This window comes from Argiope bruennichi, chromosome 11, assembly GCF_947563725.1.
Source record: "Argiope bruennichi chromosome 11, qqArgBrue1.1, whole genome shotgun sequence".
Taxonomy (NCBI): domain Eukaryota; kingdom Metazoa; phylum Arthropoda; class Arachnida; order Araneae; family Araneidae; genus Argiope; species Argiope bruennichi.
In genome coordinates, this window is record NC_079161.1 from 11529437 (window position 1) to 11551549 (window position 22113).

Here is a 22113-nt window from a genome sequence, read left to right on the forward strand (position 1 = left end):
GAACTTTCAGATTTTTTTATTCAGGAGGAGGGTGTTCCCCAGGGTAGTGTTTTAAGCGTAACCCTTTTTATCATAAAAATAAATAACATTTTAAAACAACTATCCCCTTTTGTGAAAGGATCGTTATATGTTGACGACCTGTACATATCATGTACAGGAGAGAATATGAATTTTATCCAAAGACAACTGCAGATTGCAATCAATAGTATTACTCAATGGTGTAACAATAATGGCTTTACTATTTCTACATCGAAAACCGCTTGTGTTCATTTCTGTCATAAACGCAATATTCATTTGGACCCTGAACTAAAATTAAATGGAGAAAATATACCATTTGTCAATGAAATTCGTTTTTTAGGTGTTATCTTTGACAAAAAGCTTACCTTTCTGCCTCATATACAGCAGTTACGGAAAAAATGTGAAAGGTCTCTAAATATTCTGAAAGTATTATCGACTACAGCTTGGGGGGCTGGTAGAATCTCCATGCTTAAGATTTACAAGGCGACTGTACTCTCTAAGCTCGATTATGGCTCTGTAATTTATGGTTCTGCCAGGAAAAGTATTTTGCAAAAATTGGACCCAATTCACCACGCAGCCCTTCGTTTATGTACAGGAGCTTTCAGAACTTCACCCATTAAAAGCCTGTATGTTGATACTTGCGAACCTGCCCTTGAATCTAGAAGACAATCGCTTTCTCTGAACTATTACTTTAGGATTAAATCGAACATAAATCATCCATTTCATGATTTTGAGCTGCGCCCATTCTTGATTCGATTAGCCGAAGCCAGGCAATCCTTCATTCCTGTATTTCATATGAGAGTACATAACATTCTTGCAGATTTAAATCAACTCTATTTAAACGTAACCCTTCAACCGAAAAATAAGTTCCCTCCTTGGAAAATTCCTGTTTTTCATTATTTAAATCCTTTCACAAGCTTAACCAAATCTGACACATCGGATATCATCTATCAACAAATCTTTCTTGAACACCGGCAGCATTATGTTGACTTTATTCCAATTTATACAGATGGATCCAAATCAGCTAATAGTGTATCTTTTTCAGTCATTTTACCAGATAATGTGCTTTCTTTTAAAATTAATTCTTACTGTTCAGTGTTCACAGCAGAAATAACTGCCATTTTATATGCATTGGAGGAAATTTCTGATAGTCTGCAAAAGCATTTCATCATTTACACAGACTCTCTTAGTGTATTAAAGTCTCTAGACTCATTTCATCCTCAATTTCATAATCATCCCCTAGTTTCAAATGTTTTGGATATTTTAAATAAACTAGCGTGTCGAGATTTTAAAGTTTTATTATGTTGGGTACCATCACATGTTGGGATCGTGGGCAACGAGAGAGCCGACAGAGCTGCCAAATTGGCGACTACCACAAAAAATACTACTATACCTTTGACAGACTTGAAAAAGCACATAAAAATATTTCTTTTAAACAAATGGCAAAGAGAGTGGGATGTTGAAAACGAGAACAAGCTTCATGGAATTAAACCTACCATCAAACTTTGGCCTTCTCAAATGAACAGAAAAGCGGATACGGTCCTCACTAGATTACGAGTGGGTCACACTCGATATACTCATCGTCATCTGCTGTTAGGAGAACAAGCTCCGATGTGTTCTCGGTGTAACTGTATTATGTCCGTCCAACACATACTTTCTGAATGCCCAAATTTTTACACACAGCGTTTACACTTTTTAAAATCTAATAACATATTTTTATCTACTTTACTTGGAAAAAATCCACATGATAACCTTTTACTCTTTTTAAAATCAATTGGTTTTTATTCACATATTTAGTCTACTGTCCTTTCTGTTTTGAAACAATTAATTATTTTCTGTTACTATTAATTTTTATTTCACGCTGTCTCCTATACCAAGGAATTTCAAATTTTAACTTGAAATAATTTTACGTAGTCTGGCGCAGCATGGCCAAATCTATGGCCCTTGTGCCAAAAAACCAAACCAAACCAAACCAATCGCCGCCACAGTCCCCAGACCATAATCCCATCGAGCACCTTTGGGTGGAAGTTGATAGGAGAGTTCGGGAGCAATCGGTAACAAGCAAGGATACCCTAAAGAAGGCAATAGAGTTTGCATGGTCTCAAATTACACCTGCGACGACAAAAAATCTGGTTATGTCGATGCCAAACCAAATTCAGGCAGTTGTTACTTCAAAGAGGTCCTACAAAGTATTAATGTCACATTTTTGGCATTTAATTCTGAAAGTTTGTATTGTTCTGTCTCTGTATGTAGACTTTTGTGACTATATAATTTAATATGTTGTTAATTTTTGTTATATTTTAACGAATTTGTTTATAATTTTTTTTCTTAGATATGAGTTATTATCCAAGATGTTAACGAAAATAAAGTTGTATATACAAAAATATGAGTAAAGTGCTAGATCTGAGAAAATTAGCGGGTGTATGTAGACTTTTGTGACTGACTGTATGTGCAAAATTTTGTAACTGTAGATCAAACTGTAGATTGATCTGATTAGTTAAATTTAAATTTACAACAATTAAATTAGTATCATTAAGAAATTTTTTTTTTAAATTTTGAGACGTAGTAAAATTTATTTTTGTAAAATTATATTTTTTAGAAGCTATCGTGGAAAAATGACAAAATTCAGCAAAGTTTCTAATAAATTAAAATTTTAAAAAAAATCACTTCCAAATGCTCATTTCCGCCCTCCAAGTGTGTATGCGTCAAATTTGGTCGCTATAGATCAAACAGTCTGGTTTGCAGAACGCCAACACACACACATATCTATTTTTATTATTGATATAGGTGACTCCAGGCAGCCCGACCCCCTCAGGGGCTCACCTACTATAGGTGAGTACGGGTCTCCCAATCCCGAGGTACCCAGGGATCTTTACTCATTTTATGTTTACTCTCCCCTACGCCTATTGCTTTCTGCTTGATCCTTCCATCCCTCGACGGCAAGCGAGGGAGCTCTCCATGAGAAGCTGTCGCCGCTCTGTTTGCTTCTTGCTTCTCATGGACAGCCAAAACCCCACGTGTTAGCCGTGCGTGGCGACCCTTTAGACGGGTGGTGCACTGTGGTCCCCTGTGCATCAATCGGCCGGTAGCTAGCAACCTGAGTTACTAGTCTGCTAGGGATCAAGCGAAGGGGTTACTCCTTGGGCTTGGCGTTAAGGGTGGTCACTGTCCCCGGGGGTAACTCCGAGCGTATAGGTTCCGGCCAGCACCAAGGTAAGCGCCGAGGCTGGGAATGGCCAGAGCCGGTGGCTGCCTTCCCTTGTTGGGCTCCGTGGTGGGCGGTGCCGTCGGACCTGAAGTCTTTTCATATCGCATGGGGCCTCGCCGCAATGCTCCCTTCAGTGGGCATCTTTCTGTACCGTCACAAGTTTTAAAACCGTACGATGCATTTTTTATTGTGAAGCGTGTTTCTGAAGTTAAAGAATCGTTCCATACCGTATCGCCTTTTCTTGTAGAAAAAGCTTTAACCGGAAGTGTAGGAGAAGTGGCATCTGTTCGAAAACTTCGTTCAGGTGACCTACTCGTTGAAGTTGCATCAAGACAACAATCGAACAAAATTTTAAAATTGAAATCTATGGGCACAATAAAAGTTACTGTTACTCCACATGGTTCCTTGAATTCCTCGAAAGGTGTAATTTCCTGTGGGGAACTGTTCAATGTCTCTTTGGAAGAAATCACTCAAAAACTGCAAAGTCAAGGAGTGACCCAGGTGCGCCGAATTTCTATTAGGCGAGATGGAAAACTCCTTAATACTAAGCATCTTATTTTAACATTTAACTCTCCAAAATTGCCAGAGTCGATAAAGGCTGGGTACATGAAATTACCCGTAAGACCTTATGTTCCGAATCCTTTGAGATGCTTCAATTGCCAGCGTTTCGGCCATTCAAAGGCTAACTGCCGCGGGACTTTAACATGCGCCCGTTGTGCAGTACCTGGCCACGAAAGTAATGAGTGTTCAGCGAAAGAAAAATGTGTAAACTGTAAAGAAGACCACGCCTCTTTCTCTCGCTTATGCCCTATCTGGAAAAGAGAAAAAGAGATTATTTCTGTTAAAGTTAAAGAGCAGGTGTCATTTCCTGAAGCTCGGAGAATTGTCAGAGCTCGTACACCTGCACTCGGAACAAACTATGCTTCTGTTGTAAAGGGTCCACCAAAAACTGTAGGGATCCAATATGACACAAAAGATTTTAAGGCTAACTCTGAAACTGATAGTTCAGTTACAATATCTGAATCTGATCAGTCTTCCAATGTTACGCCGACTATAATCAAACACACACGAAAGAAACATAAATCTGCTTCCGAAAAATCTCTGGCTCTCAAACTTTCAAAAAAAGGTCGTTCACAAAGAGACTTGAAGAAAAAAATTTCGTCTTTATCAGTCCGGAATTCAGTCGCTTTGGGATTAGCGACAGAGGGCTTAGCTCACAAGGACTTGCCGACCATATTTGATAAACCCACTAGTCTTGATCACCTTTCCCTCCATCCGTCAGAGGAGGAGGATTTTACAATGAGCTGTGATGTTCCAAAAACTCAAAGCAATGTTGCAAATGATTTATCTCCCAACAATATTTCTTAATGGGTACCTTCGTTTCTTGGAATTGTCGTGGTCTGAGATCCAAAATTACTGACATCAAGTGCATTATCAATCAATTTCATCCTTCTTGTTTTGCATTTCAAGAAACGTTCTTGAATCCTAACGTTTCTTTCAAACTTCGTGGCTACAATATAATCCGTAAGGATGCAGACACAGAAACTAGTAATTCTGGAGGTGTCTGTATCTTAACTTCTAACCTTTTCCCCAGTACACCTCTCAAATTACATACTCCCTTACAGGCTGTGGCAGTTCAGGTTCATACAAGAACACTTGTTACAGTCTGTTCTATATATTTGCCACCACATGATGTCATCAATCAGCAGCAACTTAATAATCTTGTTGATCAGCTGCCTTCACCATTTTTAATACTCGGCGACTTCAATGGGCATAGTACTTTGTGGGGTTCAGAAAGTACAAATTCTCGTGGGCGACAGATCGAGCAGTTTATTACCAATAACTGTCTCTGTCTGCTCAATAATAATGAGAAAACGTACTTTCATGAACCCACACGCAGCTTCCATAGTCTTGACCTAGCCATTTGCTCTCCTGAATTGCTACCATTTCTGAATTTCACAGTTGCCAGTGATCTTTATGGCAGTGATCACTTTCCATTAATTGTCCCCCATACTAATAGTGGCGTTGCGACTCCATGTCCTCCGCGTTTTCTATTTGAGCGGGCAAATTGGACTGCTTTTACGCAACTTGCAGACATCACAGAGACAATGGTTAAACTTTCGGATATCACGGAAGCAGTGCAAAATGTTACCGATTGTATTATTTATGCCGCAAACAATACCATTCCAAAATGTTCCCCACGTGCGAGGAAATTCCGGAAACCGTGGTGGAATGACTCTTGCCGCGACAGTTACAGAGAACAAAAGAAACGATGGAATATTTTTCGCAAGTACCCTTCAACAGAAAACCTTATTGCGTTTAAGCGCGCCAGAGCTAATGCTCGCCGCATCCGCCGACAAAGCCAGAGGGAATCTTGGATTCGCTTTGTGTCTTCAATCACATCTTCCACTTCAAGCAAATTGCTTTGGAAAAAAGTAAAAGCTGCAAATGGGATCTACAAAGATTTCTCCTATCCCGTGCTAAAGACAGGAAATAGAACGATTGCCTCTCCCATAGATGTTGCTAATACTCTCGGGTATACTTTCGCACAAGTTTCCGCTGCCGATTCATATAATTCTGCTTTTTTGGCGAAGAAGAATCGCGCGGAACGGAGAGTTTTGCGTTTTTCCACCCGAAGATCCCTTCCTTACAATTCTGAGTTGAGGATGCATGAACTGCTAACGGCCTTGTCTAAAGTTAAGGATACAAGCCCCGGTCCGGATGGAATTGCCTATAACATGCTTCGCCATTTATCTGAAACTTCTCTTTCAAATTTGTTATATTTATATAACCGCATTTGGTTTGAGCAGAAGTTCCCTTCGCAATGGCACGAAGCTATTGTTATTCCCATCCTTAAACCCGGTAAGGACTCTTTTGACCCTCTGAATTACAGACCTATAGCTCTCACAAGTTGTTTGTGCAAGACATTGGAACGAATGATCAATTCTAGGTTAGTTTTTGAATTAGAGAAGAGGGCATGTATTCCGCAAATGCAGAGCGGTTTTCGTAGAGGGCGTTCCACATCTGATAATATCGTCCTTCTCGAGACTCAAATCCGCAATGCATTTGTCAGTCGGAATCATCTAGTGTCCGTATTTTTTGACGTTCAGAAGGCGTATGATCGAACTTGGCGCTTTGGAATTCTTACAACTCTTTTAAATTTTGGTTTTCGAGGAAATTTGCCTGTTTTTCTAAAGAACTTTTTATCTTTAAGATCGTTTCGTGTTCGAATGGGTAATTTTTATTCAGATCCTTTTATTCAAGCTGAGGGGGTTCCACAGGGAAGCATCCTCAGTGTAACGCTTTTTATGCTTCATTTTAGTCAAATCCTTAATGTTTTACCTTCATCTGTTCAAAGCACCTTATATGTAGATGATCTCCAGATCTCCTGCCAAAGCAGCAATATGCACTCAATGGAACGCCAACTGCAGATTGCAGTTAATAAGCTTATTGACTGGTGTGATGATAATGGACACACGATTTCTCCAGAAAAAAGTCGTTGTATTCACTTTTGCAGGAAAAGAGGTCTTCATTTAGATCCTGCAATTTACATTCGAAATGTCGCAATTCCTGTTGTGGATGAATTCAAATTTTTAGGGATAATATTTGACCGTAAGCTCACTTTCCTTCCGCATGTCCTACATCTGCGGAAGAAGTGTGACAGGTCATTGAATATTCTTAAGGTACTATCAAGAACCACTTGGGGAGCAGATCGTACATCTTTGCTTAGAATTTACGAAGCAATCATTCTTTCACGCATTGATTACGGTTGTATGGTATACGGGTCTGCAAGGTTTTCCGTTTTACGCAGATTGGACACCATACACCACTCTGCACTAAGAATTTGTTCGGGAGCATTTCGAACTTCACCAGTGGAGAGTCTTTACGTTGTCTGTCACCATCTTCCTTTAAATTTACGGCGCCAAAAAATGTCTGTACAATATTACCTCCGTGCTTTATCAATCCCGAAACACCCTTTACACTCTTTTATGCTTCCTGTTCGCCTTCGGAGATTATACATGGCTCGACGTTCTCACATTCTTCCCTTTTGTGAGAGAGCTAAATCACTCCTCGAGGATTCGGAACTACATGATGTGAGTATTCATACATTTGATTTATTTGCATTTCCTCCTTGGGATTTACCTCGGTTTTCCTTTTTAAATCCTTTTTATGGATTTGAGAAACCGACAACGGCCCCTGTAATTTTTCAAAACCTTTTTATGTCTCATCGCTGTCAGTATTCGACCCATATGCCTATTTTCACAGATGGTTCCAAGTCGGACGGACAGGTTGGGTGTGGTATCATTTTTGATACAGAAACAATAAGTTATCGTTTGCATACCTCTTTTTCAGTATTATCCGCTGAATTAATGGCAATTTTCTATGCGCTACAAACAGTATCTCTCTCTACTGAGCGTAAATTTTGTATTTACACCGACAGCATGAGTTCTTTGAAAACACTCTCCAATTTTCATAATCAAATACATCCTATCGTTCTGGAAATTCTGCACCTCTTAAGAACTCTGGAAAACAGGGACTACAAAATTTTATTTTGCTGGGTTCCGAGTCACGTTGGGATAACAGGAAATGAACAGGCTGACAACGCTGCGAAAACGGCGTCTTTGTTTATGCAGCGTGAGGTGCCATTTTACGATGCGAAGCAATTGTTTAAGCGTCGTATTAATGCTATATGGCAGGAATCGTGGAATCAACAAAACAGTAACAAATTATATTGTATTAGACCTACAATTACATTATGGGCTGCTCTTCCAGTGCGTGAGCTCGAAGTCAAATTGACTAGACTCCGCATTGGTCACACTCGTTTAACCCATAAACATCTTTTATTAGGCGATCGAGCTCCTTTTTGCTCCAGATGCCGAACGATTTTAACAGTTCTTCACCTTTTAATTGAATGCCCTGTTTTTAATCATCATCGTTTACGATTTTTTAATGATTCAACAGTGGACATGCAAATGCTTGTGGGAGAACATCCCCACAAAAATGTTTTTAAATTTTTAAAAGAAATTGGTTTATATCATCTTATTTAATGCTTCGTTACCATTTTTTATTATCGTTGCTAATTTTAAGAGACATTGCCAAGTAATTTTTAATCGGTTTCTGTTTTTACATAAAGACACGCTTTTTCTATTATAACCATATGTATGGCGCAGTATAGCCATCTATGGCTCTTGCGCCTTTAAATCCCACAATCCGTGAATCCAGGCAGCCCGACATCTATGTTTGTACACAATATAATTGAAGCAGATCTTTGATTGCATAAATAATGAACTTAATGAAACATATAGGAACTTAGACAATTATACCTGATAATGTAGTATAATTTTTCTAACACTTTATCATGTATATAATTTATTGCTTTTACAAATTTATTTATTTGTAAACTAGGAATGTATTGTTTCTTAATCGACGTGGTCGTGACCCTCTCTCAGTCCAGTGGACCTGACAATCTTTCTAATCCACCATGGGTAAGCCCAACTTGCCGTTTGATAAATTAAATATCAGATTTTTGCTTTTTAAATCGGTTTCTACTCATTCAATACGATGCCTTTCATCAAACTGTGTTAAAATTTATATAAGTCACAAACTTACTCTACTTCACCCATTTGCTAATGAATTCGCTCTCCTTAATGTGACTTATTTTGGCTTGAGAAAACTTTCGTTTTAACACCCGCCCAAACAATAGTGAATGAACCGGAAGTTTCCCAGCGTACTGCAAACAGAGCGGTAATTTCCCCTTATTCGATGGTAATTAAGCTACGCTCATAAATTTGGAAAAGTCTACCTCGTGAGTTTCACAATAGAAAATGGTTCGATAGGAATCTGACTTTCGAATGAGTTATAAAATTTTGTCTGCTTATGTTAGTGAGCAATTACTTGTGTTACGAAAACTACATTTTACTCTCATCGGCAAAACTCTGTTAAAACAAAAACTGAGAAATAATTTATCGTTTCGGAATATCATCCAATGAGGGATAATTTACTGTTTAGTTCTTATTATACTAAGCAAGTCCTTTTTCATGCTTTACTGGATAAACCTCTTTGCTATTGGCATCACATTTATAATTAACTATTTAATATCCCAGTCGTCCCGTTAACTTTTTGCTTGGCGCAGTTTGGCTAGATATGGCTTTTGCGCCAAAAAAACACACCACAAAACCAAACCAAGCCAATCTTACCGTACAGAGATGGATTGCTTTAGAGAATAATAATGTCTATTTTTATTTTTCAGACATACACCGTTTTCCTAAAAAAAATGTAAATGAAGAATTAGATATGGCATATTTTCCTCCAATAAACAGCACAAAGCTTTTATTACCCTTTTATTCTCGGAAAGGTAATTCGATGCGAAGTTATTCAGCTAACATAAGGACTTGCTTATTGTTATTAAAAAAAGTTATTATAGTTTTAAGTTGAATTTTACCGGAAAAATCAATCTGCATCTTTTTTTAACAGTCTTTAGGTGTTTTTTTAAAAATAAATTTTTAAAAAATAAATAAATAAACCGTCAAAATGATGCACCTTCTTGAATGGTGAGCGAGAGACACAATTTGAGTGCAAAGAGTTAATTATTTGGAAATAAGTGAAGCAACTGGGTTTATAGGATAAATGTTGATAGAACAATTAATATTTAAAAATTTTAAATACCTTTCATTTTATCTTAAAATTTAGATAATCATAAACTCTAATCATAATTAGCATATCATAGCTCTAATATGTATAATGATTAATCATAATAAACTCGAATCATATCATATCATAAACATTAGGTTTTAACCTATGTTTTTTCTGTTTTTGAGATTTTCAGTTTTTAACGCTTTGTAACAGTCTGGCTTCATTTGATTTTTTTAAAAGAAAAGCTACAATATTATTTGAAATTTTCGATTAATAGTAATTTTCACTACTTATTTTAGTCTTTTTAAAATTGTTTCATATTTTTATCTTGTGTTTGGCGTAGCATAGCCGACACCGGCTTTTGTGCCATAAAACCCCAAATTCCAATCCAATCCAATCCATAAACTCTATAATATAATAAACTCTATTCCTTATATCATAAACTCTATTTTGATTGAATGTCAGTCACTGGACACATTGCGTCTTAAGTATTTTAATACAGTTGTTTCCTTGTCTTCCGCTTTTAATTGGACATAAACTGCATTTTAATATTTTCCTTTATTTAAAGGAAGCTGGTTTTATGAAAGAAATTTGAAATGTTGATTCCTTCTTATCATTGTTCCTAATTTGTAATTGTTTTTAATATCGGATTGTAAATATTTTATACACAGTTTTAAGATGTAAAGAAAAAGCTCTCATCTAGTTGCGGCGCAATTTATCCAGAGAATGGATCTTGCGCTAGTATAATACTCACTCACTCACTCACTCTGGCCATGTTGGCATTGTTGGCAATGAATCTGCCGATGCTGCAGCAAAGACAGCATCCACTTCTCTACAACGAGCTATTCCGTACACTGATTTCAAAAAATATATTTCTCAACGTATTTTCTGTCTATGGAAAGAATCATGGGATTTGCAGATTTCTAATAAACTGCATTCTCTTCAACCTGACATTACTCTGTGGCCAGTTGTGCCAATACGCGAGCTGAACATCTAATTGATACGGCTTCGCATTGGCCATACTCGCCTCACACATAAACATCTTCTATTTGGTGAGCGATGCCCAGTCTGTAATTCGTGCCATGTTAATTTAACTGTCATTCATATTTTATCAGAATGTCCAATTTTTAATCCTCAGCGATTACATTTATTCGGTACATCATCTTGAAACATTCGTGACTTGGTGGGAGAACATCCCCATCCAAATATTTTTACTTTTTTGAAAGAAATTGGTGTTTTCCATTTTATTTAACTTGTTCAATTTTATCTTCACATTTCTTGGTTTTTGCAAATTTTACTTTAACTTTTTACAACTTCACTGAATATTTTTTATCTTTAACCATATGTTTGGCGCAGCATAGCCAGATATGGCTCTTGTGCCACAAAATCAGAACTAACTAACTAACACTCACTCATAAACTCTATTCCTTATATAATCATAAACTCTGATATTATAAACTTATCATAAACTCTAATTCTTTAATGTTTTAGACTCTAATATCTATATTTAGTCCTAAAGGATCGCTGAAATGCAAGGGGACATTTATCAAAAGTAATTCTCTAATCTGTATTTCCAGTTTGATATCACCTTTGGCGAATCACTTTCTCCAGCCTTGTATCTAATTGATTTAATTTGGCATTTCACTTCTGACTTGCGAAGAAAAATAACTACTATCTGAATGATCTACGTACCAGATATCCTTACGATTTAAGAAGAATTTTAATTCATTCACTTGCCTTTTGGCTACCAATCGATATTCCCGATCCGCAAGTCTCGTGACAGAATATGCAAAAACTTCCTGTACTGTTTTCGCCAGTTTATTCGAAAGCTGGAATCGTGTTTTGTGTCAATAAATTCAAATAAATGGCTGAGATGTTAAGTCTGTCGCCATTTTGAGATGTTTACTTTTATTTATTTCGTGTTAGAGATTACAAGATTCGGAGATTCAGATTTTATTTTTGCTGCTGAACCATCGTCTTGGATAAAGTTTTTGCCAGTTTTTTTTTTTCAAAATTGATGTTTTAAAAGAAATGAATCCTTGACTTCACTAGTTTTACAAATAATTAGTTTTAAGATTTACCCAATTTCATTCCTTTCACATCTAAATTTTAGAAAAAAAACTTATGTTCGTAGAAATGAATTCGCAGGAGTCGAACCGCAGTTTAACTTCAATGCGGGACTGTTAGATCATTGATATTGTTATTTCATTGCCCTTTGTTGACATGTAACATAGATTACTTATACAAACACATTTGAATTCCGAGAAATTTTAGCAAACTAATTTTATGTGTAATTTATGTACTGAAAACAAATACAAACTTAGTTTTTACCCATCAATTCTCGCTTGTAAAACATTGCATTTAATGAATTAAATTAAACTTAAGTTTATAGGCGTTGAAATGAAAACGTCAAGACTTAATAAGTTATTTAAAGCAATTTAATTCTCTGAAAAACACAATAAATCTCCTATAAGTTAAAAATAGCTTAATTAAAAATTATAAATAAGAAAATTCAAATAAAAACAAAGGAAGAAATAACTTAGTTAAAAAATCTTTCGGAGTGGAATAAACTACAGTAAGCTTTTTTAACACGTCATTTTGCTGATACCAACAGTAATCTGCCATCATACGAATATCCAATATGCCTCTATTGTGTTTAAAGAGTAATGAAATTGTCCATTTAATTTTTATACAGTCGCTAATAATTAAATCAGGAGCATTTTGTATGCAAAATCAAATCAATAAATGTTGACGATTCCAATGGAAGAGAATGTGTTGAAGAAGCTTCATAAGTAACCAAAGAACACCAAAATGAATCAAACATTCATTAACCCTTTAAAGGGCCATTTTTTTCTAATCTTATTATATAATATTTTTAGGCTTGAAATTAGAATAAGAAAAGGGATTCATTTAGCTTATTAGATAAATTTAATTTAATTAATTAATTTGGTTAATTAATAAATAAGTGACAAACCAAGACACATCATTTTGTGTGGGATAAAGAACTGAAGCATCTAAGTTTCTGTCTTTCTAAAAAAAAAATTGTCAGAACTTATGCCAACCTACATCATTTCATACAAAGATTGATAAATTTGGTGTGGGAAGCATACTTTCCACGGCCTTAGAAAGGGTTAATTCGAAACTCGACACTAGATACTGAAGTTCGAATAATGTATAAATGAATTTCTAAAGAATAATTAAGGAACATTTTTGTTATTTCTACTACTAATAAAGATAAAAGTGTGTGTGTGTGTGTGTTGGCACTTTGATGCTCTACAGGTCAAACTGCTAAACCTGCAGCTACTAGATTTGGTTTATATAACCTTAAAGGATGGGAATGTACAAATTGGAGCGGTTTCTTTTAAACTTCAATTTGAAATTTTAATTAAAAATTGAGCTTTCGAAAATATCACTGCACAAAAGTAAATTTTACACCGTTTCAAAATTTTGAAAATTTTCTTTTTAATTATACCAATTAAATAGTTTTGCAAATTTTTTTTCTCAATTTTCACTTTTGTTTCCTAATTTCTAACAATAGATTACATTAACCTCTTCATCGTCCGTAACGCGTCTAGCACGTTCAAGTGAAACTTCTGCAGAACGGCCGTAAGGCGCTTCAAACTTTCTTCTATATTTTAAAACTTTTAAAATGCTTTGTAAATGTTTACTTGTTTGAGATTTTATTTTTGTTTGTCCTAATGTGGCGAAAAACAGAGGAAAAACTGAAATTTTCGTGGACAGGAGAGGACGGTGAAAGGGTTAATGGCTTGTAGTTCAAACTGTTTCCGTTGTTCCATTTAATATTTAATCAACTTGATTTTCATCGTTGTTGAAAGCTAAAGAAGGAATTTTATGAATATCTGTGTTTACGAGACGGATAAAAAAAGCGAAGTTACTCTACTACTTAGAAGATAGATGCTGTAATCTTATGGGATTGATTTCCATTACAAACATTCAAGCATACAATACACAGGACGTAAGTAAGATTATTAAAATAACACAATTTCAAGTCTATCTATCAGTTTGACGGAATCATGGACATGAAAGTCCAAGTCAATCCCTAAGACGGTACTTACTGCATACGACCAAGTCGAGGGCCATACTTCCGTTACTTGAAAATAATATTGTTTTGGAGCTGACGTTATTTCTCAATTTTACCGCACAGCTGTTCGAATTATCTCAAGATCTTGCCATTCCCTACCCCGAGGGAAAGATTACGACTCGCTGTTTATGAGCAATCTGGTACAAAATGTGTCATGAATCACTTAATGTTCCTAAAACCACACATTTACACAAATTGTCTGTGCAACCTCTTTGAACTTTTTTACTCGGACACCTCCGATTCCGCATTAAACAGGTCGTAATGCGAGACTTTTCGTTTTTCACAGAATGGAACGCAGGAACAGGTCCGAGGGAATTCAGGGCACCCCCCAACGCACGTCCAGAAAGCCCCGACGCCACGTCTTGTTAATTCCATTAAACCGCGCGCGTGAACTCTTTCGACTCTCGTAGAATAATTTACGAGCTGATCGAAATTCTACACGGAGTCACTTATCGCTGTCAAGTCGAGATTTACTGTCGCAGCTTTATTTATTGCCTAACGCCGATCGATGAAGAAGTTTGCTTTTCAGATGGACGGGGAGATAAGTTTTGTTCCGCGTTGCCTTTGATTTGCAGGTGATTACTGGTCTGGAACGCATTGAAAGTTTGCTGATTCGAGATTGAAAATAAAATGTAGGAGCAAAATAAAACTACGATTCGTCCAAAAGTTTGAATAAAAAAAGGAGCCTCAAAGCGAATTCGTTAAGAGAAAGAACATTTTTTAATCTGTTATATTCAATGAACCAGTTACTTTTAAATGCATTTTTACATCCTCAGATAAGTTTGGTTTGAAAATTCTTTCAGATTAATTATTTTAACTTCAAAGCCGCCTTTCACCTCAGTTGGTTCACTGAAATGAATGGCCCCTAAAATTTTCAATTAAATATTTTATGTACTTTGGTCTTGATGACTGCTTTAGCAAGCTATTTTGAAGTTTCAAATTTTGATTGTCATATAACTCGTATTATTTTAGAAGCTTTCCATCGTTCTATTCATTTTGTATGGGTTTCCCAAATTTCATCCTCCCTCCTGAAATTTGAACTTAAATTTGAAACAGAATTGATTAAGCTTCAACTCGCAGAAAAAAATGCGTTTTTTAAAACCAAAATGTCTTTTTTTAAAACATGAGTACAGAAAATAGAATAGTTCAGTATTGAAATCTTATGTGTACTACAGAATATTTGTAAAATATAATATTTCAAAGCACTATTCTATAAAATTTCTCGTATTCATAAAAAAAGTTAGTTTTTTTCAAAAGGATTTAAATTCATAATATTTTATTTTGTTACAGTGAGTTAATATATTTCAGAAAATATTATGGAGTTCAAATATTTCAAACAAAAAATACATGCGTCGAGTTTAGTAACTCTGTGTCAACTGTCGGGTCTGTAGGTATGTCGCCGACACACTTGCAAAGACACGCATTCATCTTTATTACAAGTAAAGATGATAAAAAAAGTAATTTAATTTCTATTTTCAGCAGCCACCTACTGTTCGCAATCAGGATTATATTTCTCATGTCTTATTATCCTTAGGAAATATGCCTTATTACGAAGTAAAACAGAGTTTGAAGTAGTGTTTGCAAGTACCATCCAGATATAAAAGATTTCAATAGAAATAAAGGGAAAGATTTATTTTTATTCTGTTTTAAATTTAAAAAAGTACACAAATAAAGTAATAATTTTAGAAAATAAGATGACAATAATTAAAAAAAATTAGTCCTCTTAATGAGAAAATAACGATAAAAATGATTATAATTAAAATTCAGCAACACTAAGAATGTTTTCCACTTTTTAGACTTTCCTTCGAATGACTCTGAATATATTCGAATCATAAATGAGAATTTAATATTTTTGAAAAGATATCCAAGTGCTCAAAGAAAATTCAGAATACCGGAAAATTCGAATTAAAAGCGCTCTGATGTCGAACTAAATCAAATAATTGAAAAGAAAAGTAAGCAAACTGCATAACTGAAGATTAATTTTTTTTTTATTATTATTAATAGGAAGCACAATATCCACTATATTGTATGAGTACACGAAAAAATTGAAAGAATAGTACACTCGCTGGCTATTAAATTTATTTTACAGGCAAAACTCGTTTTGTGTGATGCGCTGTGCCAGCATGTAAAGAAGAGCTATTTTGCATACATAATGAACTTAGGAGGGAATATCCGAAAGTGAACTTCCCCTCAGGGGCTCACCTACTATAGGTGAGTACGGGTGTCCCAATCCCGAGGTACCCAGGGATCTATACTCCCTTTATGTTTCCACTCCCCTACGCCTTCTGCTTTCTGCTGTGTCTTTCCTTCCCTCGACGGCAAGCGAGGGAGCTCTCCATGAGAAGCTGTCGCCGCTCTGTTTGCTTCTTGCTTCTCATGGACAGTCAAAACCCCACGTGTTGGCCGTGCGTGGCAACCCATTTGAAAGACGGGTGGTGCACTGTGGTCCCCTGTGCATCAATCGGCTGGTAGCTAGTCACCTGAGTGGCTAGTCTGCTAGGGATCAAGCGAAGGGGTTACTCCTTGGGCTTGGCGTTAAGGGTGGTCACTGTCCCCGGGGGTAACTCCGAGCGTATAGGTTCCGGCTAGCACCAAGGTAAGCGCCGAGGCTGGGAATGGTCAGAGCCGGTGGCTGCCTTCCCTTGTTGGGCTCCGTGGTGGGCGGTGCCGTCGGGCCCGAATCATTCGCAATATCGTATGGGGCCTCAAAATCAAATTCCATCACCATCGTTTTTCATAATTAGTCGTGTATCATCTGAAAATGAAACATTTCACGGTGTGTCACCATTTCTAGTTGAAAAGGCTATATCTGGGCATATCGGTGAAGCTAAAGCAATAAGGAAAATTCGCTCTGGCGATTTACTTGTTGAAGTAGCCAATAAGAAACAAGCTCAAAAAATTTTGAAAATTAAATCTTTGTCAACGATACCTGTCACTGTTAGTGCACACAGATCTCTGAACTCTTCTAAAGGAGTTATTACTTGTGGAGAGCTGTATAATGAGGAGACTGACGAAATTTTAAAAGAATTACGAAACCATGGCGTTACGGAAGTCCGGCGAATAACAATTAAAAGGAATGGTAATGTTATGAAGACCAAACACCTTATTCTGACATTCCACTTTCCAAAGACACCCGAATTTATTAAGGCGGGGTACATGCGATTAGCTGTCAGACCATACATACCAAACCCACTTCGTTGCTTTCAGTGCCAGCGCATAGGTCACTCCAAAGCTACTTGCCGAGGTACTCTTACCTGTGCCCGTTGTGCTGAGGCCGGGCATGAGAGCGTTGATTGCACTGCAAATGAAAAATGTGTTAACTGTAAAGGAGAGCATAGCTCCTTTTCCCGCACTTGCCCTATCTGGCAATTAGAAAAGGAAGTACTCTCTGTCAAGGTTAAGAATCAAATATCTTATCCAGAAGCAAAAAGGATTGTGAAAGCCCGTCTACCACCGGCTGGCATTAGTTATGCAGAAGCGGCAAAGGTAATAACTCCTTTCACTCCTGGAAATGCACAGGATAAATCGTGTGTAGGTATTTCCCTTTCTAATAATCAGCTAACAACTGAATTAGATGCTTCAGATGCTGGTTCACCACACAAGTTAAAACCAAAGAGGAAAAAAATTTCAAAATCACAGAAATCACTGGCACTGAAACTTTCAAAAACAGGTCGTTCTTCTAAAGACATTACCTTAGCTCTTTCTACCAAAAAATCTCTTGCCTTAGATATGGCAAAATCTGGCCTTGTTCGTAAAGACCTAACTTCCTTATTCGGTGGTCAGCCGAAGAGTCCGGAATTATTGCGACTCCATCCCTCCGAGGAGGAAGATGATTTTCAGATGAGTTGTGATGCTTCTGCAACTCCGCCTACGAATGATAATAAAAATTCCCCAAATAATTCTTAATGTGTTCTTTCCTTTCCTGGAATTGTCGCGGCATTCGTTACAAGATTTCTGACATTAAGGTTTTATTAAATACATTTCAACCTGTTTGCTTTGCACTTCAGGAAACCCACCTGAGGTCAGATATTCCTTTTAAGATTCGTGGTTATAATTCTGTGCGGAAAGATGTTGATACTGGAAGAATTAGTTCTGGTGGAGTTTGCATTCTGACCTCCAACCAGTTCCCCAGTACCCCACTAACTCTTCATACTTCTCTACAGGCTGTAGCTATCCAGGTTCACGTTAGAACTCTCGTTACAGTCTGTTCTATTTATCTACCGCCAAATGAAACTATTTGTCAAAACGACCTTAATGCTTTAGTTGATCAGCTTCCTAGACCTTTTCTCTTGATTGGTGACTTTAACGGCCATAGTCCTTTATGGGGTTCAGATAGCTCAAATTCTCGGGGGAGACAGATTGAAGAATTTATCTCGGGAAATTGTCTCTGTCTCCTTAATAATGATGAGCAAACGCATTTCCATGAGCCGACGCATACTTTCCACAGTATTGACCTTGCTATTTGTTCTCCCTCACTTTTCCCATTGCTGAATTTAAGAGTTGGAGATAGTCTGTTTAATAGTGATCACTTCCCTCTCATTGTCTCCCATGCTGATAGTACTTGTGGAACACAGCGTCCACAACGATATCTATTCCAGCGGGCAGATTGGGGAACATTCACTGAACTTGCAGTTATTACAGAAGCAATGGTTGCTGTTGAAAATATAACTGATGCTACTCAAAATGTTATTAACACAATTAGAAATGCTGCTGACATTGCAATCCCTAAGAGCTCACCCCACCCACGAGCATTTCGTCGGCCGTGGTGGAACGATGCATGCCGCAACGCTTACAAGACACAAAAGAAATCATGGGGAATTTTCAGTAGGTATCCAACTACGGAGAATCTCATTGCCTTTAAAAAAGCCCGAGCAAATGCACGGCGCATTCGACGTCGTAGCCAAAGGGAATCATGGCTCCAATTTGTCTCCTCTATCACTTCAAATACAACCAGTGCGCAACTTTGGAGAAAAGTTAAGGCAGTAAATGGGATTTACCAGGAGTTCTCGTTTCCAGTTTTAAACACAGGAAACGTTTCATATTCTTCTCCTATAGAAGTCGTTAACATTATCGGTCAAACATTTGAGAAAGTTTCAAGCACAGCCTCATATAATTCAACATTCCTCGCCACTAAGAGGCGTGCTGAGAAGATACATCTCCATTTCGAAACCGACCATCTTCATCCGTATAATTGCGCATTTCAAATCAATGAATTAAAGAGAGCGCTGTTTCAAGTTCATGATTCTAGCCCTGGTCCGGATGGAATTACATACAACATGCCCCGCCATCTGGATGAAGATTCCTTGGCTAATATTCTTTGCCTATTTAACAGAATCTGGAATGATCAAATATTCCCTTCCCAGTGGCATGAAGCAGTTGTAATACCACTCCTAAAACCTGGAAAGGAACCATGTAATCCATTGAACTACAGACCAATCGCCTTAACAAGCTGCCTGTGTAAAATTTTCGAACGCATGATTAACGCGAGACTTGTATATGAATTGGAAAAAAATGACTGTATTCCCCTCTTTCAGAGTGGTTTCCGAAAGGGAAGGTGCACCATTGATAACATTATTCATTTGGAAACTCACATTCGTAATGCCTTTGTCCGTCGAAACCATCTTGTTGGGGTGTTTTTCGACATTAATAAAGCATACGATCGCACATGGCGTTATGGAATTCTTCGCACATTATTTGATTTTGGTCTTAGAGGAAACTTACCTGTTTTTATAAAAAACTTCCTATCTTGTCGTATTTTCCGTGTTCGAGTTGGCAGTTATCTTTCAAATACTTTTGTTCAACAGGAAGGCGTTCCTCAGGGAAGCGTCTTAAGTGTTACTTTGTTTATTCTACATTTTAGCCAAATTCTTAAAGTTTTACCAGCAACTGTTACTGGAACCTTGTACGTGGATGATCTTCAGATATCCTGTCAAGGATCGTATATGCCTTTCATTGAGAAACAACTGCAAATCGCTATCAACAAACTTTTATCTTGGTGCGATGAAAATGGACACGCACTTTCTCCTGAGAAAAGTTGTTGTGTTCATTTCTGTAGAAAGCGAAGTCTTCACCCAGATCCTGTGGTCTATATCCGTAATACTGCCATTCCGGTTGTTGCAGAGATGCGCTTTTTAGGAATTATTTTTGACAGAAAACTCACCTTCCTTCAACATATACTTCATTTAAGGAAGGTATGTGAGAAAAAACTCAATATTCTAAAAGTTCTATCGAATACAGCTTGGGGAGCGGATCGACTTTCGTTACTTCGCATTTATCAAGCATTGATACTCTCGCGCATTGATTATGGCTGCGAAGTATACGGTTCTGCTCGATCCAACATTTTGCGAAGACTCGATCCATTGCACCACTCTGCTTTACGGATCTGCACTGGAGCCTTCAGGGCTTCACCAGTTCAGAGTTTGTACGTGATTTCCCATCAGATACCTTTGCATTTAAGGCGAAGAAAGCTAGCAGTTCGATACTTCTTCCGCATGCTTTCTCTTCCCAAACACCCAGTCCAGAATTTGACGGTGCCTATTAGTCTTCATAGACTTTACAATGCCCGTCCTTATAATATTCTGCCTTTTCATGAAAGAATAAGGGTTGATATTCAGGATTTGGGCCTTGGAAATGTCGAGGTTCATCCAGTTAACTTTTTATCTTTCCCCCCTTGGGATTATCCAATGTTTTCATATTTTAACCCTTTTTTGAATTTTAATAAAGCTACTACATCTTCTGTAGTTTTTCAGCAGTTATTTAATTTTCATCTTCATCAACTTTCAACTTACATACCGATATACACTGATGGATCAAAATCCTCTCAATCTGTCGGGTGTGGTATTGTCTTTCCAGAGGTTACATATAGTTACCGTCTGCATGATTCGTGTTCTGTTTTGACTGCTGAACTATCTGCAATTTTGTTAGCTCTCGAAAGAATTTCTCTTTCTAAAGAGACTTATTACTGCATTTATTCAGATAGTATGAGTGCTTTAGAGACACTGTGTAACTTTTCAAATTGCAGGCATCCTATTGCAATTGATATTCTTTGCTGTTTGAGAGATCTTCAGACTAAGGGGTATGACATCCAGTTCAGATGGATTCCTAGTCATGTTGGCATAACCGGCAATGAAGCGGCTGACATTGCAGCCAAGGAGGCTAAGCATATTCTTCAGCGCTCTTGCCCACATATTGACCTTATTAATATGTATAGTGGTTATATTCTTTCAATTTGGCAAGAATCTTGGAATCGTGAAACTGAAAACAAACTGCACTTTATCAAGCCGACAATTGGAGTGTGGCCTGCTGCTTCGGTTCGATGGGCTGATGTAAAATTAACTAGATTACGAATTGGTCACACCCGCCTAACTCACAAACATCTTTTGTTTGGCGAGAGGATACCAATGTGTTCGGATAGTAACGTTAATCTCACAGTTTTACATATTTTAATTGAATGTCCCAAATTTAATTTTTATCGTGCGCATTTCTTTAATTCATCATCATTGGATTTGCGTGAACTGGTTGGAGAACAGCCTCACCGTAATATTTTTGACTTTTTAAGAGCTACTAACTTTATTCATTTTATATAAATATCATTGTTTATTTAAAAAAAACATTTGTTTTAATCATAGACTTTTCTTATTTAAAGTTTCGTACCTTTTTATAAATACTTTTAACAAAATGTTTTTATCAATTTTTAGCCTGGAGGAAACAAGATTTTTAATCGTATGGTAATATATTCGTACCATGTGTCTTGGCGCAGCATAGCCAATTCTGGCTCTTGTGCCATAAAAATATAAACCTCAACCTCAACCTCAACCTCAACCGAAAGTGAACTTCGATGAGGACGTTGCAGCCGGTTTAATTCAACAAGAAGGTACTATAAATAAACCGGCGATTGTTCCTAAAACCAGCGGGAATAATCTCACCAAAACTTTTTCGCATACTAATATAGGTGTTATCCCAGAGAATGCCTTCCATGGCATTGGCGTACAATGGATACGAAATATTAACCTTTGGCGTGAATTTAGCAATTTTACTTTATCTATAAAGTGATCTTTGGCCATTTTGTTCGCCATTAATCCTGGTATGCGGTTAATAATAAACGAAAATTTAATTTTTGCTTCATACTCTTATTCAGTTTGGCGCAGCTTAG

At 37.1% G+C, this 22113-nt stretch overlaps 1 protein-coding gene across 1 annotated transcript in view; it reads left to right on the forward strand.

Moving 5' to 3' along the window:
* LOC129957571 (uncharacterized) overlaps window positions 1–22113 on the forward strand; it is a 356141-nt gene that overhangs the window by 225535 nt on the left and 108493 nt on the right. Inside the window, exon 4 of the mRNA XM_056069934.1 lies at window positions 8633–8712. Within this exon, the coding sequence (XP_055925909.1) occupies window positions 8633–8712 (80 nt within the window). The remainder of the gene's footprint in view (window positions 1–8632; window positions 8713–22113) is intronic.